General features: G+C 47.4%; 1 protein-coding gene across 1 annotated transcript in view; it reads right to left on the bottom strand.

Moving 5' to 3' along the window:
• Positions 1-18171, bottom strand: part of ABCA13 (ATP binding cassette subfamily A member 13) — a 929477-nt gene that overhangs the window by 277294 nt on the left and 634012 nt on the right. The window contains exon 42 of the mRNA XM_029587089.1: positions 15562-15670. Coding sequence (XP_029442949.1) covers positions 15562-15670 — 109 coding nt within the window. The remainder of the gene's footprint in view (positions 1-15561; positions 15671-18171) is intronic.

Below are 18171 nucleotides of genomic sequence, written 5' to 3' on the forward strand. Positions count from 1 at the left end.
AAGTAAGAGCGGGTCCCCTCACTCCCAGAGGGGGAGACACCCAGGCCACAGCTGTTCCATTGAGCAGGGAAAGGATTCGTTTATATTAGCTTGGTTGTTGGAGAATAATGGTGCCTGCAACTGCAACTTAAAATGTCTTTTATGTCTTGAGCCGAGGAACAATTGACTGTACCTGCAGGTATGAGCCCTCCAGGTTCCTACCATCGGTAGAAGGAACCAGGCAAGGCAGAGACCCGACTGGACCTTCACCTATATTAGCCCTCATTCTCCTTGGATTAAGCCTTCAGGTGCTAGAGCCAGCAGGACTTAGGTGGGGGTCTCTGCTGGTGGCAGAAGGAGAAGTCCATGGATGGCTAGGGTCATAGGTGTGTGGCAGTCAGATGTATCCGGGATCCAGGTGGCAGTCAGAGGCAGGCAGTGATCAAGCATATCTGTGAGCCAGGCAGTGGTCAGAGGCAGGCAATGGTGAAATGTGTCCATGGTCCAGGCAGTGGTCAGAGGCATGTAATGGTGAAGCGAGTCCATGGTCCAGGCAGTGGTCAGAGGCAGGCAGTGGTCAAGCGTATCTGGAATCCAAACCAAGGCCAAACCAAATATCCATCCAAAGGAAGAAGCAACGGATAGGCAGAGCAGGTAGGGAAGGAGAGAACAAGTGGATAACACAGGAGAAGTCAAACTGGACCAAGAGTGAAGACAAGGTAGACAAGAACTGAAGACAAACTGGAATGGAACTGAAGACATATTGGAATGAAGATAAGATGCTGGAGCAACACGCACTATGATACATAGGTGGACCTGTTGCTGAGACAGTGAAGCAGAGGCATTGAAGACCTTTTTGTAGGTCTATGCTTGTGATATCAACGAGAGGTGCTGCGAGGCTTTTCCTGCTGCAGGTGCTTTAAATCTCGTAGTGTCGGGTGCGCACATGCCTAAGGAAGAGTGTGGTTGGTCACAGTTGGCGGCAGCTTGCCGCATTGAAGCTTGGCGTTACACTGTGAGGAGAGCAGAAGAGCTTCGGGTGCGTCGGAAGCCAGTGGGAGTGGCCCATCCAGGAGGGTGAATGCAGCCATTCGCGGGAGCAGCCCACAGACAATCAAACATAACATATAACATGACATAACCACAATTGTAAACATAAAGGTAGTTATCCGTGAACTTGGGCACATCACAACTTAGTGCATGAGCTCACCCATTGCTGAATTAAGCCCAACTCTTCTTGTCAACTCGCCTAACAATGTTCTTACCAACAATCAAATACACAAGACATTAAAGTGAGTCATCAAAGGCTAATGTGAATAGATGCATTATCAGTAACTTCCTAAAATGCTCAACAGTAGAAGCAACTTTAATAATCTCAGGCAAAGCATTCCAAAGCTTGGCACCTCCTCCACAAAAAAAAGAAACACTTGAAATTTGACTAGTCTCACAAACTTAACTGATGTCATGTCTAGTATGTTATGCTGAGATGAGCAAAAAGGTCAAGATGGTCAATAAATCTTAAAAACCCAATTAGGCAACTTGAACTGCCTCCATTGTACTGGGAGCCAATGCAGTCTAAACAGAATTGGTATTATGATGCCACAGCAGAATGCCAACTACCATATGAGCAACTGCATTCTGTATTAACTGTAGTGCTCTTATAGACAAGTAGTTAGACCTCAATACAAGGAGTTACAAGGGTCAAAGGAAGAAATTATAACTGCCAACGCTACAGTCTGGAAATCAGACTCATCGAGAAACTCAGGTTTTGCAAAATCTGTAGTTTGAGAAAAGAATTTTAGACTACAGTCTTTATTTGGGGGTGAAGTGATATCTCAGAATTAATCAGAACACCCAAGTTCCAGACCTGATGTTGCACTAGTATCTTGATCCCATCAAATTCATGTGAAAAAGTATCTGAGGCAGGGAAAAGAGCAGTCTTCTTCAAATTCAAGGCTAGCTTATTACAAGTTAATCAGTATTTGATAGAGGACAGACTGTGAGACCTGTTACGGTTTGTGGACCCTTGAGCCAGTTAGCGGATGGTGAAGATACGCTGAGGAGAAGTCCACAGCGGGTGTTGTAGCCGGGAGGCAGATCGGAGCCAGGAGACCAATCAGGTACTTCACCACAGAAAGCTCAAGGTCCCCCTGGGAGGAACCCTTGGGAACCTGAGCCACTTGGACTTAGGTGCGGTCTCCCGGAGATGAAAGTCCAAAGAGAATTCCGGAAGTCACAGTGGAGAAGCAGAACGTAGAGCCGGTCCAACAGTCGGGGCTGGTAGCAGACAGGAAATCCAAAGACGTACCGAAGTCTGGAACCAGGAAGACAAGCCAAGGGGATGAGGAACAAGGCTGGAACAGGAACAGCAACTTGAAGACTCCAGGGAGCAAACCTCGTTGCAAGGCAAATCCTGAAGCAGCAGCTGGGTTTAAATACCCTGCTGGCATCTGACTTCATCCAGGGGGCCGGCCGAAGTTTCCCTCCAAGGTCCCTTTAAATCAGAGCCCCTTGCGTGCGTGCGCGCCTAAGGGGCGGGGACAGAGAGAGGAGTCGGAGGCGTCTCCCTCGTGGTGACGCTACGGCAGAGAAGGCCTACCAAGGCCCGGGGAGAGTCGGAGAACACTGCGGCATGCTGAGGGGCCCGCGGGAGGTAAGAGCCTGGTCGCGGGACCCGCAGCTGGGATCGCAACAGTACCCCCCCCTTACGCCCCCTCCTCAGAGGTCTGGGTTTACCAGGATGATCCAGATGAAACTGGTGCAGGAGAGATTTGTCCAATATGTTGCTGGCAGGTTCCCACGTATTGTCCTCAGGACCACATCCCTCCCAAGACAGTAAGTACTCCCACCTGTGGTGGTGGAAGTGCACATCCAGTACCTCATGTATTTGGTAAATGGTGTCCCCTGCTGCAGCTATCTCAAGTAGTTCAGGTGGCTTCCGATGGAACCTGGAAAGGATCACTGGTTTAAGCAGAGAGATGAGGAATACGTTATGAATTCTCAATGTATTTGGGAGACGTAAGCAGTAGGAAACTGCACCCACTCTCTCGGCAACTCATAATGGCCCAAAGAACTTAGGCACCAAGCGCATTGAAGGTAGGCGAAGGTAAACATCCTTTGTGCTTAACCAAACCTTGTCTCCTGGCATAAATACTGGGGCCAGGCGGCGATGTCTGTCAGAAAATCTTTTAGCTGTAGCAGCCGTGTGCTGGAGTCTCACTTGAATTGAGTCCCAGAGGACTGCCAGAGATGGCACAACCAATGGAAGTGGTAAAGATAACTTGGGTTGTCTCCCATAAGCAAGCTGGAAGGGGGATCTCCCCATGGCTGAATGAGTGTGGTTATTGTAAGAAAATTCAGCCCATGGTAATAGAGACATCCAAATGTCCTGTCGCTCCGCTACGAAAGCTCAAAAAAATGCCTTTAAGGAGCAGTTGGTACACTCTGCTTGTCCATTGCTTTGGGGATGGAATGCGGAGGTGAAGTCCAAGCGGACCCCACATTTCTTGCAAAGAGCCTTCCAGTATCTTGCTGTAAACTGTGGACCTCTGTCAGAAACAATATGAAGAGATAGTCCATGAGCTCGAAAGATATGTTGTGTAAAGAGGTGAGCCAACTCCGGTGCTGAAGGAAGTTTGGACAGCGGAACCAAATGGGCCATCTTGGAAAATCGATCCACGGTGACCCAAATGACTGTTTTCCCTTCGGATAGCGGAAGATCAACTACAAAATACGTGGATAAGTGTGTCCATGGCTCAACTGGAATTGGCAGTGGTTGCAGAAGTCCCCAAGGGTGACCTGGTAGCAGCTTCTGTTTGGCACAAGTCGGACAGGAACTTACGTAAATCCGGACGTCTTGTCCCATGCGAGGCCACCAGTAGTATCGGGAAAGAAGTTCTAAAGTTCTTACCCTACCAGGATGTCCGACTGTCAGAGAGTCATAAGCCCCTGAGAGAACTTTTCTCCTTAAACAACTTGGAACCACAGTCTTGCCTGCTGGAGCTATGTCTGTGCTGGCCACACTAACTTTTCTTGAATACAAGATGTATTGAGGTGGGCTAACCAATTCTTCAGGCTCTGTAGTACGTGATAATGCATCACCACGTATATGCGGGTCTATAGCTTAATGAGAATTGAAAGCAACTGAAGAATAGCGACCAGCGGGCTTGCCTGGGGTTCAGACGTTGAGCTCGGCACAGAAATTCCAAATTCTTTTGGTCTGTGCAATGGGGTGCTGAGCCCCTTCCAACCACTGCCGCCATTCATCAAATGCTAGCTTGATAGCTAGGAGTTACTTGTCCCCAATGCCATAGTTCTTCTCTGCTGCAGAAAATCTTCGCGAGAAGTAAGAACAAGGAAGTAAGCTCCCTTTGCTGGAGACTTGGCTGAGGACTGCTCCTACTGTAATATCAGAGGCATCCACTTCCACAACGAAAGGTTGTTGAGGGTCTGGGTGATGTAAACAAGTGTCCAATAAAAAGGCCATCTTCAAGTCCTCAAAAGCAAGGCAAGCAGCCAAGGGCCATTCTTTGGCGTCAGCTCCTTTCTTAGTAAGGGCTGTGAGGGGTGCGACTCTGTGAATAGTGAGGTATAAACTGCTTATAAAAGTTTGCAAACCCCAGAAATCGTTGGAGGGCTTTGATTGCCACAAGCTGAGGCCAATCCTTAATGGCGGACATTTTGTAGATGAAACAATGTAGCCCAGGAATGGAAGTGATTCCTGCTCAAACAAGCATTTCTCCAGTTTTGCAAAGAGACTATAGTCTCTCAAGATTTGTAAAACCTGTCTCACATGCTGGCGGTGAGTAGACACATCTTTAGAGTAGATCAAGACGTCATCTAGGTAAACAATGACAGATGAGTGTAGCATCTCCCCAAGTACCTCATTCATTAGGCTTTGGAAAACCGCTGGGGCATTACACAGCCTAAAGGGCATGACAAGGTATTTTAATGTCTGACCCGGGTGTTGAAGGCGGTCTTCCACTCATCCCCGGGACAGATTTGCACCAGATTATAAGCACCACGGAGATCAAGCTTGGTGAAAACCTTGGCCCCTTGTAGCCGGTTGAGTAGTTCAGGAATGAGTGGTAACGGGTACCGATCCCAACGTGTGATAGCATTAAGTCCTCTATAGTCGATGCAGGACCCGAGGGACCCATCCTTCTTTTCAACAAAAAAAGAAGCCAGCGCCAGCTAGAGACTCGGAGGGATGGATGAACCCACGGTCTAGGTTTTCCTTGATGTATTTTGACATAGCCTGTGTCTCAGGAAGAGACAGGGGATAAACTCACCCCCTGGGCAGCGTTGTACCAGGCAATAAATCAATGGCGCAGTCGAACAGCCGATGCTGTGGTAGAAGTTCCGCCATCTCTTTGGAAAACACTTCCGTAAACTCCGCATAGGGGGAAGGTAGTGTGAGCGGGGTGGTCATTAGGCCGAGGCAACATCGGCAAGCAGGGTGAGAAGCAGTTCGAACTCCAGGCTGCCACTTGTAGGGTATCCAAGTGGATAACAGGGGAGTGGTTCTGAAGCCAAGGTAACCCCAACACGATAGGATTAATGGCTTTTTCCAAGATCAGAAAGGAGATTTCCTCTGTATGAAGGATTCCGGTGCGGAGGGTCACTGGTGTAGTAGAGGCAGAAACACACCCTGGAAGCAGTGTGCCGCAAATGGATGACATCCACAACGGTGGTTTACGAGGGACATCCGGAATCTGTAGCTGTTGCACCAAGTCGGACAGGATAAAGATCCCTCCCGCTCCTGAGTCAATAAATGCGAGAGTGGAGAAAGTCCCTCCAGGATACTCGAAGGTTACAGGGACCGTACACTGAGGAGCAGGGTTGATGCAGCCTAGGGACAGCTCCCCTATGATACCTAGGCTTCTGCGTTTTCCGAACGCTCACCACACTGGGCCAAGAAGTGGCCCTTGCCACCACAGTACAGGCAGAGGCCCAGTGTTCAGCGTCGCCTCCTTTCCTCCGGAGTCAGGGAGCTACATCCCAGCTGCATGGGTTCGTCCATATGAGTGTTTGGTTGAGGCTATGGGGACATCAGAGGCCTGGAGAAAGTCGGAGCTAAAGAGACATGCCTACGGGGCGGTCTAGCCTCTTGAGCCCTTTGCTGAAGCTGGCGATCAATTCTATCCATTAGATCAATCAGGCTGTTAAGATCATCCGGAAGATCTCTGGCTGCCAATTCCTCCTTTTATGCGAGCAGACAATCCCTCCAGGAAAATGCTGCGTAAACTGTCCTGTCGCTAGCCCAACTCTGTAGCTAGAGTACGGAACTCAATGGCATAATCAGACAGTGACCGGGGCCCCTGGCGCAGCTGTAGGAGCTCTGTGGCTCAGTGGAGTGGCGTGCTGGTTCATCAAACATCTGTTTAAAATTGTGAATAAATTATTGGAGATTACTCACCATGGGTTCATTGCGCTCCCACAAAGGCGAAGCCCAGGCCAGGGCCCTTCCATCCAGTAACGACAGGATATAAGTGGTTTTCACTAAGTCGGATGGAAACTGGGTTGACAGAAGAGAGAACCTTATATAACAGTGATTAAGGAACCCCTGGCAGTGCTTGGCATCACCAGAATTTCGGGGTGGAGCCGGCAAATGCATGGAGGTAGCTGGTTCAGGAACTGGAGCTGGAAGCTGAACCGGAGGAGCCTCCCGCGGAGTGGAATCCAAGTGATAAGCCAACCACTCGATGGTGGCTGCTAGAACATCAAGACAGTGCTGCTGATGCTGTAGCTGATGTGCCATTCTGAGAATGGCCTGGAGTCCGGAAATATCCACCGGGTGCAAGGCCTTGCAAACTGTTATGGTTTGTGGACCCTTGAGCCGGCTAGTGGATGGTGAAGATATGCTGAGGAGACATCCACAGCGGGTGTCGTAGCCGGGAGGCAGATCGGAGCCAGGAGACCAATCAGGAACTTCACCACTGGAAGCTCGAGGTCCCCCCGGAAGGAGCCCTTGGGAACCCAAGCCGCTTGGACTTAGGTGCGGTCTCCCAGAGACGAAAGTCAAAAGAGACTTCCGAAAGTCATGGTGGAGGCTGAGAAGCAGAACGTAGAGACAGTTCAACAGTCGGGCTGGCAGCAGACAGGAAATCCAAAGACGTAGCGAAGTCAGGAACCAGGAAGACAAGCCAAGAGGATCAGGAACCAGGATGGATCAGGAACAAGGCTGCATCAGGAACAGCAACTCGAAGACTCCAGGGAGCGAACTTCATTGCAAGGCAAAGACCTGAAGCAGCAGCTGGGTTTAAATACCCTGCTGGCGTCTGACGTCATCCAGGGGGCTGGCTGAAGTTTCCTGCAAGGTCCCTTTAAATCAGAGCCCCTTGCGCGCGCGCCTAAGGGGTGGGGACAGAGAGAGGAGCTCGGCGGCATCTCCCTCGTGCCGCAGAGAAGGCCTACCAAGGCCTGGGGAGAGTCGGAGAACGCTGCGGCATGCTGAGAGGTCGGGACCCACAGCCAGGATCGCAAGAAGCTATCCTCTATAACAGAGGTAATAGGGAAATAAAACTGGATATCATCTGCATAGAGTTTGTAACGCACCCCTAAATTAGGGAGAACTTGACAGAGTGCAAAAATGTAAATGTTAAAGTAGCCAAAAGAGAAGATTCCTGTGGGATGCCAGTATGTAATGCAAAAATGACTGATGCAGTAGAGCCTACAGACACTCTCTGACAGTGATTAAGAAAGAAGTAGAAATCACTTGTTTTTAAAACTATTTTAGCCTACCTTGATTATTAAATTAACCAATGCAAAATTCACATATTCTTTCCTTGATAATTCTAGATGTAGTTTTCATTTTAGTCAAAATATATTTGAATATACTATCTACTATATTTGCATTGATATAGAACATTATGAAAGATAACTAAATCTTATGCAAAGGATATGTTATTGAGAAAAATGAGGATGTATTCTTCAAAGTTTATTCCAACCAAATTGTTTGAAGGTATGCCAAGAAATGACAGAATGGAGTCTTTTCTTAATGATCTCACCTATCCTTGTCTGGTGTAGCCCATTTCAGAACAATTTTCTCCCATTTCTATTGAGAAAATTGGAACATTTTTTAGTAAACGTAATTCTCAGAAAGCCCTGGGGGAAAATAGATTTATAGCAGAATTTTATATGAAGTTCAGGCCTTCAATTCTTTTCAAGCTTAATGAAAGTTTCCTAAAGGATGAGGAAGTTAAGGGTACTTTGGCTGAGGCCATAAATGTGCTATCAGAAAGCACTGGAAGAGATCCACTATTATATAAAGATTATAGAACTATGTCCTTGATAAATTTTGATTCTAAGTTATAGGAAAATTCTAGCTTTACAATGTAATCTTGCTTTAGGTATGGCTGTAATGTAATCATCAAAGGAATTGAGTGACAGGGAATTAAACTCCCATATTGTACAGATTCTCAAACTCAGACAAAAGAGACCATCCTCAGATCGTAGCTCAAACCATATCCTTGGATCTTAGCTAAAAGGAGCTCAAGAAGCGATCAATTATTTTAAGGGAGATAATTTATCCTGATCATGCAGACTTCTTAACATGTTTGTTCTCTAATAATTCCAGGTTATTTTGTCATATACTAATTGGGCAGCTAGAATTTTTGCAGACTGTTGTATCTGTTCTAGTATTGACCTGTGAATAGGCACAAGATGTGGCTGCCTATTATTTCTCTTATTTGTTTTGGCATTTGAACCTCTTGCATTGCTATTTGTTACAGGATATCACATATTCTATAAGTACTTTAAAATAATAGCAAAAAGCTCCATTCCTATCTCTAAAAGTCTTAAGTGTTTTAAATTTCTTGAAACCACTAAATACTAGTGTCGTTTGTCATATCTGTTGGAGTGAAAGGTGGTTTGTTACTTGTTTGTCTGTATCTGTGTGGAGGAGGAGGAGTATGGTGGTGGTGGTGAGGAGGAGGAGTGTGATGGTAGTGGGAAGGAGGAGGAGAGTGGTGGTGGTGTTGGTGAGGAGGAGGAGGAGTGTGGTGGTGGTGATGAGGAGGAAGAGTGTGGTGGTGGTGCGGAGGAGGAGGAGAGTGGTGATGGTGGTGAGGAGGAGGAGGAGTGTGGTGGTGAGGAGGAGTGTGGTAGTGGTGGTGAGGAGGAGTGTGGTGGAGGATGGAGCGTGACAGGAGTGGGAGGAGAGGACAGAAGAGGGGAGTTGAGAGTAGAGGGAGGAGGAGGGAGAGGGGGAGGGAGGAGGAGGGACCTAGTGGTAGGGGTATGAGGAGTAGGAACAGGGACAGGGCTAGTGGGAGAGTTAGGCAGGAGGGAAGTGATAGGAGGGTGGGGGTGGGGGAAAGGGTGAGGCAGGAAAGAATGGTGGAAGGAGGTAGAGTTAGGCAGCCAGGCCAGAAGGGAAGGGAGACGGAAGCGCAGGGTGAAGTGGGGGGGGGGGGGAGGATTGGAGTGGGGAATCAGGTGGGTCAGAGAGTGAGGGTAGGGAGGAGACCCCTCTGGAAGTGGCACCCCGATCAGGCAGCCAGGCAAGAGTGAGGCAGCCTGCTATCCACTTCAGCCCGGAGGACAACGATCGGCTCATCGAAGGAATCCTCCGCCATTACACACATCTGTTTGGCAACCTCTCAGTGAAGACCTCTAAGGCAGCCAAGGCACAGCTATGGGCCAGCATTGCAGCAGACATCAGGCGTCAGAGTGGGATCCAGCACACCGGGGAGCAAGTGGCCCACCGTTATCATAAGAACATAAGAAATTGCCATGCTGGGTCAGACCAAGGGTCCATCAAGCCCAGCATCCTGTTTCCAACAGAAGCCAAAACCAGGCCACAAGAACCTGGCAATTACCCAAACACTAAGAAGAACCCATACTACTGATGCAATTAATAGCAGTGGCTATTCCCTAAGTATAATTGATTAATAGCCATTAATGGACTTCTCCTCCAAGAACTTATCCAAACCTTTTTTAACCCAGCTACACTAACTGCACTAACCACCATCTCTGGCAATAAATTCCAGAGCTTTATTGTGTGTTGAGTGAAAAATAATTTTCTCCGATTAGTCTTAAATGTGCTACTTGTTAACTTCATGGAATGCCCCCTAGTTCTTCTATTATTCGAAAGTGTAAATAACCGAGTCACATCTACTCGTTCAAGACCTCTCATGATCTTAAAGACCTCTATCATATCCCCCCTCAGCTGTCTCTTCTCCAAGCTGAACAGCCCTAACCTCTTCAGCCTTTCCTCATAGGGGAGCTGTTCCATCCCCTTTATCATTTTGGTTGCCCTTCTCTGTATCTTCTCCATCGCAACTATATCTTTTCTGAGATGCGGCGACCAGAATTGTACACAGTATTCAAGGTGCGGTCTCACCATGGAGCGATACAGAGGCATTATGACATTTTCCGTTCTATTCACCATTCTCTTCCTAATAATTCCTAACATTCTATTTGCTTTTTTGACTGCTGCAGCACACTGAGCCGACGATTTTAAAGTATTATCCACTATGATGCCTAGATCTTTTCCTGGGTGGTAGCTCCTAATATGGAACCTAACATCGTGTAACTACAGCAAGGGTTATTTTTCCCTATATGCAACACCTTGCACTTGTCCATATTAAATTTCATCTGCCATTTGGAAGCCCAATCTTCTAGTCTTGCCAAGGTCCTCCTGTAATGTATCACAGTCTGCTTGTGATTTAACTACTCTGAATAATTTTATATCATCCGCAAATTTGATAACCTCACTCGTCGTATTCCTTTCCAGATCATTTATATATTGAAAAGCACCGGTCCAAGTACAGATCCCTGAGGCACTCCACTGTTTACCCTTTTCCACTGAGAAAATTGTCCATTTAATCCTACTCTCTGTTTCCTATCTTTTAACCAGTTTGTAATCCACGAAAGGACATCGCCTCCTATCCCATGACTTTTTAGTTTTCGTAGAAGCCTCTCATGAGGGACTTTGTCAAATGCCTTCTGAAAATCCAAATACACTACATCTTCTGATTCTCCTTTATCCACGTGTTTATTAACCGCTTCAAAAAAATGAAGCAGATTTGTTAGACAAGACTTCCCTTGGGTAAATCCATGTTGACTGTGTCCCATTAAATCATGTCTTTCTATATGCTCTACCATTTTGATCTTGAGAATAGTTTCCACTATTTTTCCCGGCACTGAAGTCAGGCTCACTGGTCTATAGTTATCGGGACATCAAGGCCCAGCTGAAGGGCAAGACAGCAGAGAGGAACGAGTACCTGCGCGAGACTGGAGGAAGGGGCCCTTTGCCCTATAAGGTTCAGTGACATGGAGAGGGGCCTAATGCAGCGGCTGGGGCCAGACGTGTTTGAGGGGTTGGATCCACGCCTTGACACATCCTACCTCAAAGATGGTAAGTTGGCCTGTACCCCCCACCAAGTACTTAGCTGTCCTGTGCAAGCTTCATACACAATGCTTAGAACTGTTTTGTGTTTCAGTTCCACATGTGCTCTCCTGCCCAGTCTTCACCCTCCTCCCATCCCCCAGGCCACAGGCCATTAGGTACAGAGAAACAACATAACTTTATAAGCAGCATGACATGTTGGTCGATGAAAATGTGTCCCTGTGTCATGCTACTTGAATGCAATGAAATGCTGTGGTACTGATGCTGACTATCCTTTTTTCCCCCTGCTTCCACAGAGCACTCTGGTACCAGGCAGGAGAGTCCAGGAGACAGGTGGGAAGGCCCAGGCTCCAGTCGTGATCCACCTGGGACAAGGTGGCCACCAATGTTCACCAGGCCCTTCTATATGGATGCCATGACGCAGTGGTCAGATGACGAGGAAGAGGAGGTGGGCCCCATGACAGCATCTGAAGACAGCCCCCTCAAATTATCAGCTGCCCTCGGCAGTCTGGAGTGGGGGAGCTCCACCCCTGCTCCACAGACAAGCAGCCCACTCAATCTGGAGATAGCTCCTCCCATGACGCTCACCCCGCTCACCCCAGTAATGTCACCACACAGCCCTGCACTTGTGGCACCAATACCACATCCACATTCACCAGCACCAGAACCCCCACCACCAGCACTAGAACCAGCAACACCAACCCCACCCTTCCTACCGCCCCAGGGCCCTATCATAGGCACACAGGCAGAGCAATTGCGGATGGAACTGCATGGCATAAGGAGATCCATAACACAGCTAACCCGCCACCTCCAGCTCCACACGGCAACATCCACCAGCATGACTGCAGCGATTAGCACACTTAACACATAAGAACATAAGAACATAAGAACATAAGAAAAATGCCATACTGGGTCAGACCAAGGGTCCATCAAGCCCAGCATCCTGTTTCCAACAGTGGCCAATCCAGGCCACAAGAACCTGGCAAGTACCCAAAAACTAAGTCTATTCCATGTAACCATTGCTAATGGCAGTGGCTATTCTCTAAGTGAACTTAATAGCAGGTAATGGACTTCTCCTCCAAGAACTTATCCAATCCTTTTTTAAACACAGCTATACTAACTGCACGAACCACATTCTCTGGCAACAAATTCCAGAGTTTAATTGTGCGTTGAGTAAAAAAGAACTTTCTCCGATTAGTTTTAAATGTGCCCCATGCTAACTTCATGGAGTGTCCCCTAGTCCTTCTACTATCCGAAAGAGTAAATAACCGATTCACATCTACCCGTTCTAGACCTCTCATGATTTTAAACACCTCTATCATATCCCCCCTCAGTCGTCTCTTCTCCAAGCTGAAAAGTCCTAACCTCTTTAGTCTTTCCTCATAGGGGAGTTGTTCCATTCCCCTTATCATTTTGGTAACCCTTCTCTGTACCTTCTCCATCGCAATTATATCTTTTTTGAGATGCGGCGACCAGAATTGTACACAGTATTCAAGGTGCGGTCTCACAATGGAGCGATACAGAGGCATTATGACATTTTCCGTTTTATTCATCATTCCTTTTCTAATAATTCCCAACATTCTGTTTGCTTTTTTGACTGCCGCAGCACACTGAACCGACGATTTCAATGTGTTATCCACTATGACACCTAGATCTCTTTCTTGGGTTGTAGCACCTAATATGGAACCCAACATCGTGTAATTATAGCATGGGTTATTTTTCCCTATATGCATCACCTTGCACTTATCCACATTAAATTTCATCTGCCATTTGGATGCCCAATTTTCCAGTCTCACAAGGTCTTCCTGCAATTTATCACAATCTGCTTGTGATTTAACTACTCTGCACAATTTTGTGTCATCTGCAAATTTGATTATCTCACTCGTCGTATTTCTTTCCAGATCATTTATAAATATATTGAACAGTAAGGGTCCCAACACAGAACCCTGAGGTACTCCACTGTCCACTCCCTTCCACTGAGAAAATTGCCCGTTTAATCCTACTCTCTGTTTCCTGCAGCGGATGCCAGACCAGCAGTCAACTTCCTCAACAACATCTACACCCCAAAGCAGTCCCTCAGGGTCCCGAGGCTGCAGGGGACGTCCCCCCAAGACAATGCCACCTCCCACAGGACCTGCACGACGTGACAAAGGGCCCTAAGGGGAATACAAGGAAGCCTAAACTGGCCAGGTCAGAATCTCATAACCACCACTGGGATGGCCATCCCGCAGTTGCTGTGCCGTCTTGTGCTCCTACCATGTGACAGGGGCTGACTAATGGCACTGGTATCCTCTGTGACATAGTAAGGGCAAAGGCTATCAGCGCCATTTTGATTACTGGCAGCAGACCGCCTGAGTGCAGGAGATCGCTCCCAGACCCCCGCTGGACCACCAGGGACTTTTGGCAAGTCTTGGGGGACCCTCTTGACCCCCGCAAGACTTGCCAAAAGTCCCTGGTGGTCCAGCGGGGGTACAGGAGCGACCTCCTGCACTCGAGCCGTCGGCTGCCAGTATTCAAAATGGCATCGATAGCCCTTGCCCTCATTATGTCACAGGAGCCGACCAATGGTACTGGTAGACCCTGTGACATAGTAAGGGCAAAGGCTATCGACGCCATTTTGAATACTGGCAGCCGACGGCCCAAGTGCAGGAGGTCGCTCCCTGACCCCCGCTAGACCACCAGGGACTTTTGGCAAGTCATTTTGAATACTGGCAGCCAATGGCGTGAGTCCAGGAGATGGCTCCCGGACCCCCTGCTGGACCACCAGGGGATTTTTGGTAAGTCTTGGGGGTATCAGGAGGGTGGGAGTTTGTAGTTAATTCAATTTTAGCTGGGAAACGAATAAGAATGAACGCACGAACATATTGGGGGCCCCCCTTGCCGAATGCAATGTATCTGCCCCCCGACGAATACAAATTACGAATGCAACGTATGCTGTCCCTCTGCACATCTCTATTAGACAATCCCTAAAAAACTGACTATTTTAAATTATTGGTTATTAGGGTTTTTGGCAGATAACTTTATTATGGATCTGGAGTGTGTATAAAGGTTGATGTTGGAAGAGAATGGAAAGGCGGATGCTATTGACTATAGCGACATGTTGGTATAAAATGTACATTTTTTTGTTTTAATTGTTTTAACACATTTTCTTGCCAGAATTGCCTGACAAGTTTATGTGATTGTATATGATATTGGTTGTATTTATTATTATTAATAGGTAACTTTGTTGCTGCCTTTTCTGGTCCAGAAAGATGGCAGATAAATACCAATAAATGAAATGAAATATATTAAGAAACATAGTTGTTTCAGGTTAGGCCCCCGACACAATACAGTTCTCCTCATTATTTCAGTGTAAGGAAACGGGTTTATTTACATGAAATGCTGAACCTAGTCCAGCAGTCCATTACTCACTTTGAATTTTTAGTACAGGTCTGATCATACCCATGATGCAACACTGGTGTTCTGTTTCAGAGTCCAGGTACCCCCTGCAGCAACAGAGCTTCACCCTCCAGCTCCACTACTGAGCATCCCAAATAATGGGCCTTTCCCAGCAACTCCTTTTTGAGCTTCTTTGGGACCAGTCTGGATCCATTGGGGGGGGGGGGGGGGGGGGGGAGAGACAGAACCACATCCCCAGCTGACACTGGTCTGAGGCTCCCTCAATTGTAGTCAGTCCGTGGCCTCATTAGTAAGACACCAGCTTCCAATCCAAGCCTTGAACAGGGAAGAAGTTGTTCAAACAGCCTACTCCAGTCACTGACATCTTTGACTAAAATGTGCTGATGTTAGGCTGTTTGTTTTATCTTATATTTGATTTTAATTTTATGTAGTTTTACTTATTTGAATATTGTTCTCCACTTAGCACCATTCTAGCTATAAGTGGAATAAAAATATGTATAAATAAATAAGCACCTTTTTATCCAGACAGTTATAAGAATTTAAAGAAATAAACTTGATGATTTCATTTCCATATAATTTGAATTACACATGTACAGAGATTCAATTGTTTACATTTCTGGCTCAAGCCAGCCAGCTGACTCTCCAAATTTAGAAGCATTCTTATATCAAAACAGCTATAAAAGCTCATTATATAAGAAATTTGGAAGCCAGATAGCTTTCCATTTTGTTTTATATGGATGTTAGAACTTCAAATAGAAGCTCTCTGTACAATTATCTGTAAAATGTACTACACACTTTCTGGTAAGAAATGTAAAAGAAAAACCAATTACCATATTGTTGCCAGTCGACTGTAGAAGGCAAATTCAGCCACAGAATTAAGTTGTTCAGCTGATTAAGGTAAGATGGCAATGTATGAAGTTCTTTCTGGTTGTACCAGACCTAAAAAGAATGAATAAAGAATTCTTCAGATTGGTTTATTTCTTCCTTTCCCAAATCGCCTCCAAGTGTCGTCTAATCTTATTCTTTTACTCTTGTCTCTAGGGTAGAGGCTCCTTGACGTCGCTCTTTAGATTGAAAGCTCAGAATTCTGCTCCTCTTGCTATCTCTCACAAATTCGAAGACACAGTTAGAAAAACGTTCAGTTCCCTGGGTCTCAGTGCTAACTTTTGTTTGTGAACAAAGAACAAGGCTAAAGGGGGGAAATAATGTGGATGTCTTGGGTTGGGTATACAAAGATTTTTGCTGCAAAAAGAGACACTTTCCTGAAATAAAGAGAACTACTGAGCACAATTAAACTCTGGAATTTGTTGCCAGAGGATGTGGTTAGTGCAGTTAGTGTGGCTGTGTTTAAAAAAGGGTTGGATAAGTTCTTGGAGGAGAAGTCCATAACCTTCTATTAATTAAGTTGACTTAGAAAATTGCCACTGCTATTACTAGCAACGGTAACATGGAATAGACTTAGTTTTTGGGTAATTGCCAGGTTCTTATGGCCTGGATTGGCCACTGTTGGAAACAGGATGCTGGGCTTGATGGACCCTTGGTCTGACCAAATATGGCATGTTCTTATGTTCTTATGTCTTTGCCACCCAGACGGTAGGAGTAATGCACAATCCTGTCATGTCATTTTCTGTTGCTTCATTTGCTGCTTGTTTCATTTCTTTTTGTTTATTTAAAACAAGGAAATGAAACCATCAGCAAATACAATTTTTAAAATGAAGGGAAAAAATGAAAGAAAAACAAAACCAAAAAAAATATTGGGCTACATTAGAGAAGGGAAAAAATTAAAAAAAACTCCCTCCTGGGCCTCACCTTGAGCCTCCGGGCCACTTGAACTCTCTTACATATTTTTCTTTCTTCATAAGTGGGCCCTCGTCCCCGTGCCCGGAGCCTAACTGTAACCGTGCGCCGTGTGTGGCAGCCCGGCTGCACCTAGTCAATATGACGCCGGTGTTGCACCGAGCGGACCTGTGGCGCAGCTTACCTTCCCCCTCCTTCCTCAGCCTGGCTCGACGGTAACGCAGCCGGGCGAGGGGAGGGGGGGAGCAGTCGCTGGCTGATGACGTTGTGGTCCATTTAAAGGGCTGTGACCGAGGCGCATCCGACCTCTTTGCTCCCAACCAGCATTACAGCATTCGAGGCACGGCCTGCTTTGGAGGCGGCCCGGGAGAATTGGGTGGCGGCGGCAGCCTGCTACTGAGCGGAGAGGGGTTAGGACAGCATTTGCGTCAGAGGAGGGCCCCCTCCTTCAGATAAAGATAAGTGAAGTGGCTGCTTGACGCCTGTTCTGCTACTTGCTCTCCCATCCTATCCTCTCAGGTAAGGGAGCCACATGGGTGAGTGGTGAGGTGGATCAGTGAGGACCAAGCAGGAGCTGGACCCGGGCTGGTGGCTCTTTGCCGGTTATCCCTTTCCCCTCGCAGGGACAGGTATGCGGCTGGGACCTGTGGGTGGTGCAGTTTGGGGCAGTGGTCTAATGTGCCAGACACGTGGCTGGTGCATGCTCCTTCCCACCGGATCCCATTCCTCGTACCATGGTTAGGAGGCATTAGGGAGCCATGGCCTACGGAGCGGGTCTGGGAGTCGTGAAGTGGGTGACCTTTAGGTTGCTAGGCTGGCGGTGGATCGGGCCAGGATTTGCACCCCCCTCCTTCTGGTGTGCCTGGTGAGCGGGCCCAGTACATCCTACCCCTCACCCTACAGTAGAGCAGCATTGGTTCAACATGTGAAGTAGCTAGGGGCAATATCCTCTTGCAGTTGGAGGCCTGGTGTTTCGAGGGCTACATGATCAGGTGCTCCAGTTTGTTTTAGGATGGGCGCCTGGGAGGGATGTATGGCCTGGAAGTCTTCTTGGCTCAGGCTCTGCTCCCAAGATGCCTCGTGCAGCATGAATGGCTTTAAAAGGGAAGAAAAAGTAGCAGGCAGCAAGGCCACCTGCATTTAGTGCAGGCCACGTGGCAGCGATTGTCTGCAGATTGGGAGGGTAAACTTGTTTTAGGATTTTTGGCCGTGTCTCCCTTCCGTCGGGGAGGGATCCATGTAGAGTCCTGTTCCCTCGGAGAGATGATTGCCACAGTGGGGCTCGGCTGTATTGCAGATCTTGTTCCCATATGGAAACAATGTGGAGGTCCTTTGAGCATGCCACACATGTGAAAACAGCACATCATGAGTTGACACAGGAGAGCGCCTGCCATAGTTGCATCTGTCATACCACCATAGCCTGGCCTGGAGCTGCTTCTCTCCCCCCATAGACTCCCCTGTCACCTTTTGCATGTGAGAATGCAGCACAGGCCTCCCTGACTTCCTCATCAGGGCCCTTATGGGCAGCTGCCCCGGTGCCGGAGAGTCAATTTCAATTTAAAATAAATAAATAAATAAATCGGGTCTACTTCCCCAGTCAGGGGTGATAGGCCCATGTGCATGGTTCACATCATGGGACCATA

Source organism: Rhinatrema bivittatum, chromosome 2, assembly GCF_901001135.1.
Source record: "Rhinatrema bivittatum chromosome 2, aRhiBiv1.1, whole genome shotgun sequence".
Classification (NCBI taxonomy): domain Eukaryota; kingdom Metazoa; phylum Chordata; class Amphibia; order Gymnophiona; family Rhinatrematidae; genus Rhinatrema; species Rhinatrema bivittatum.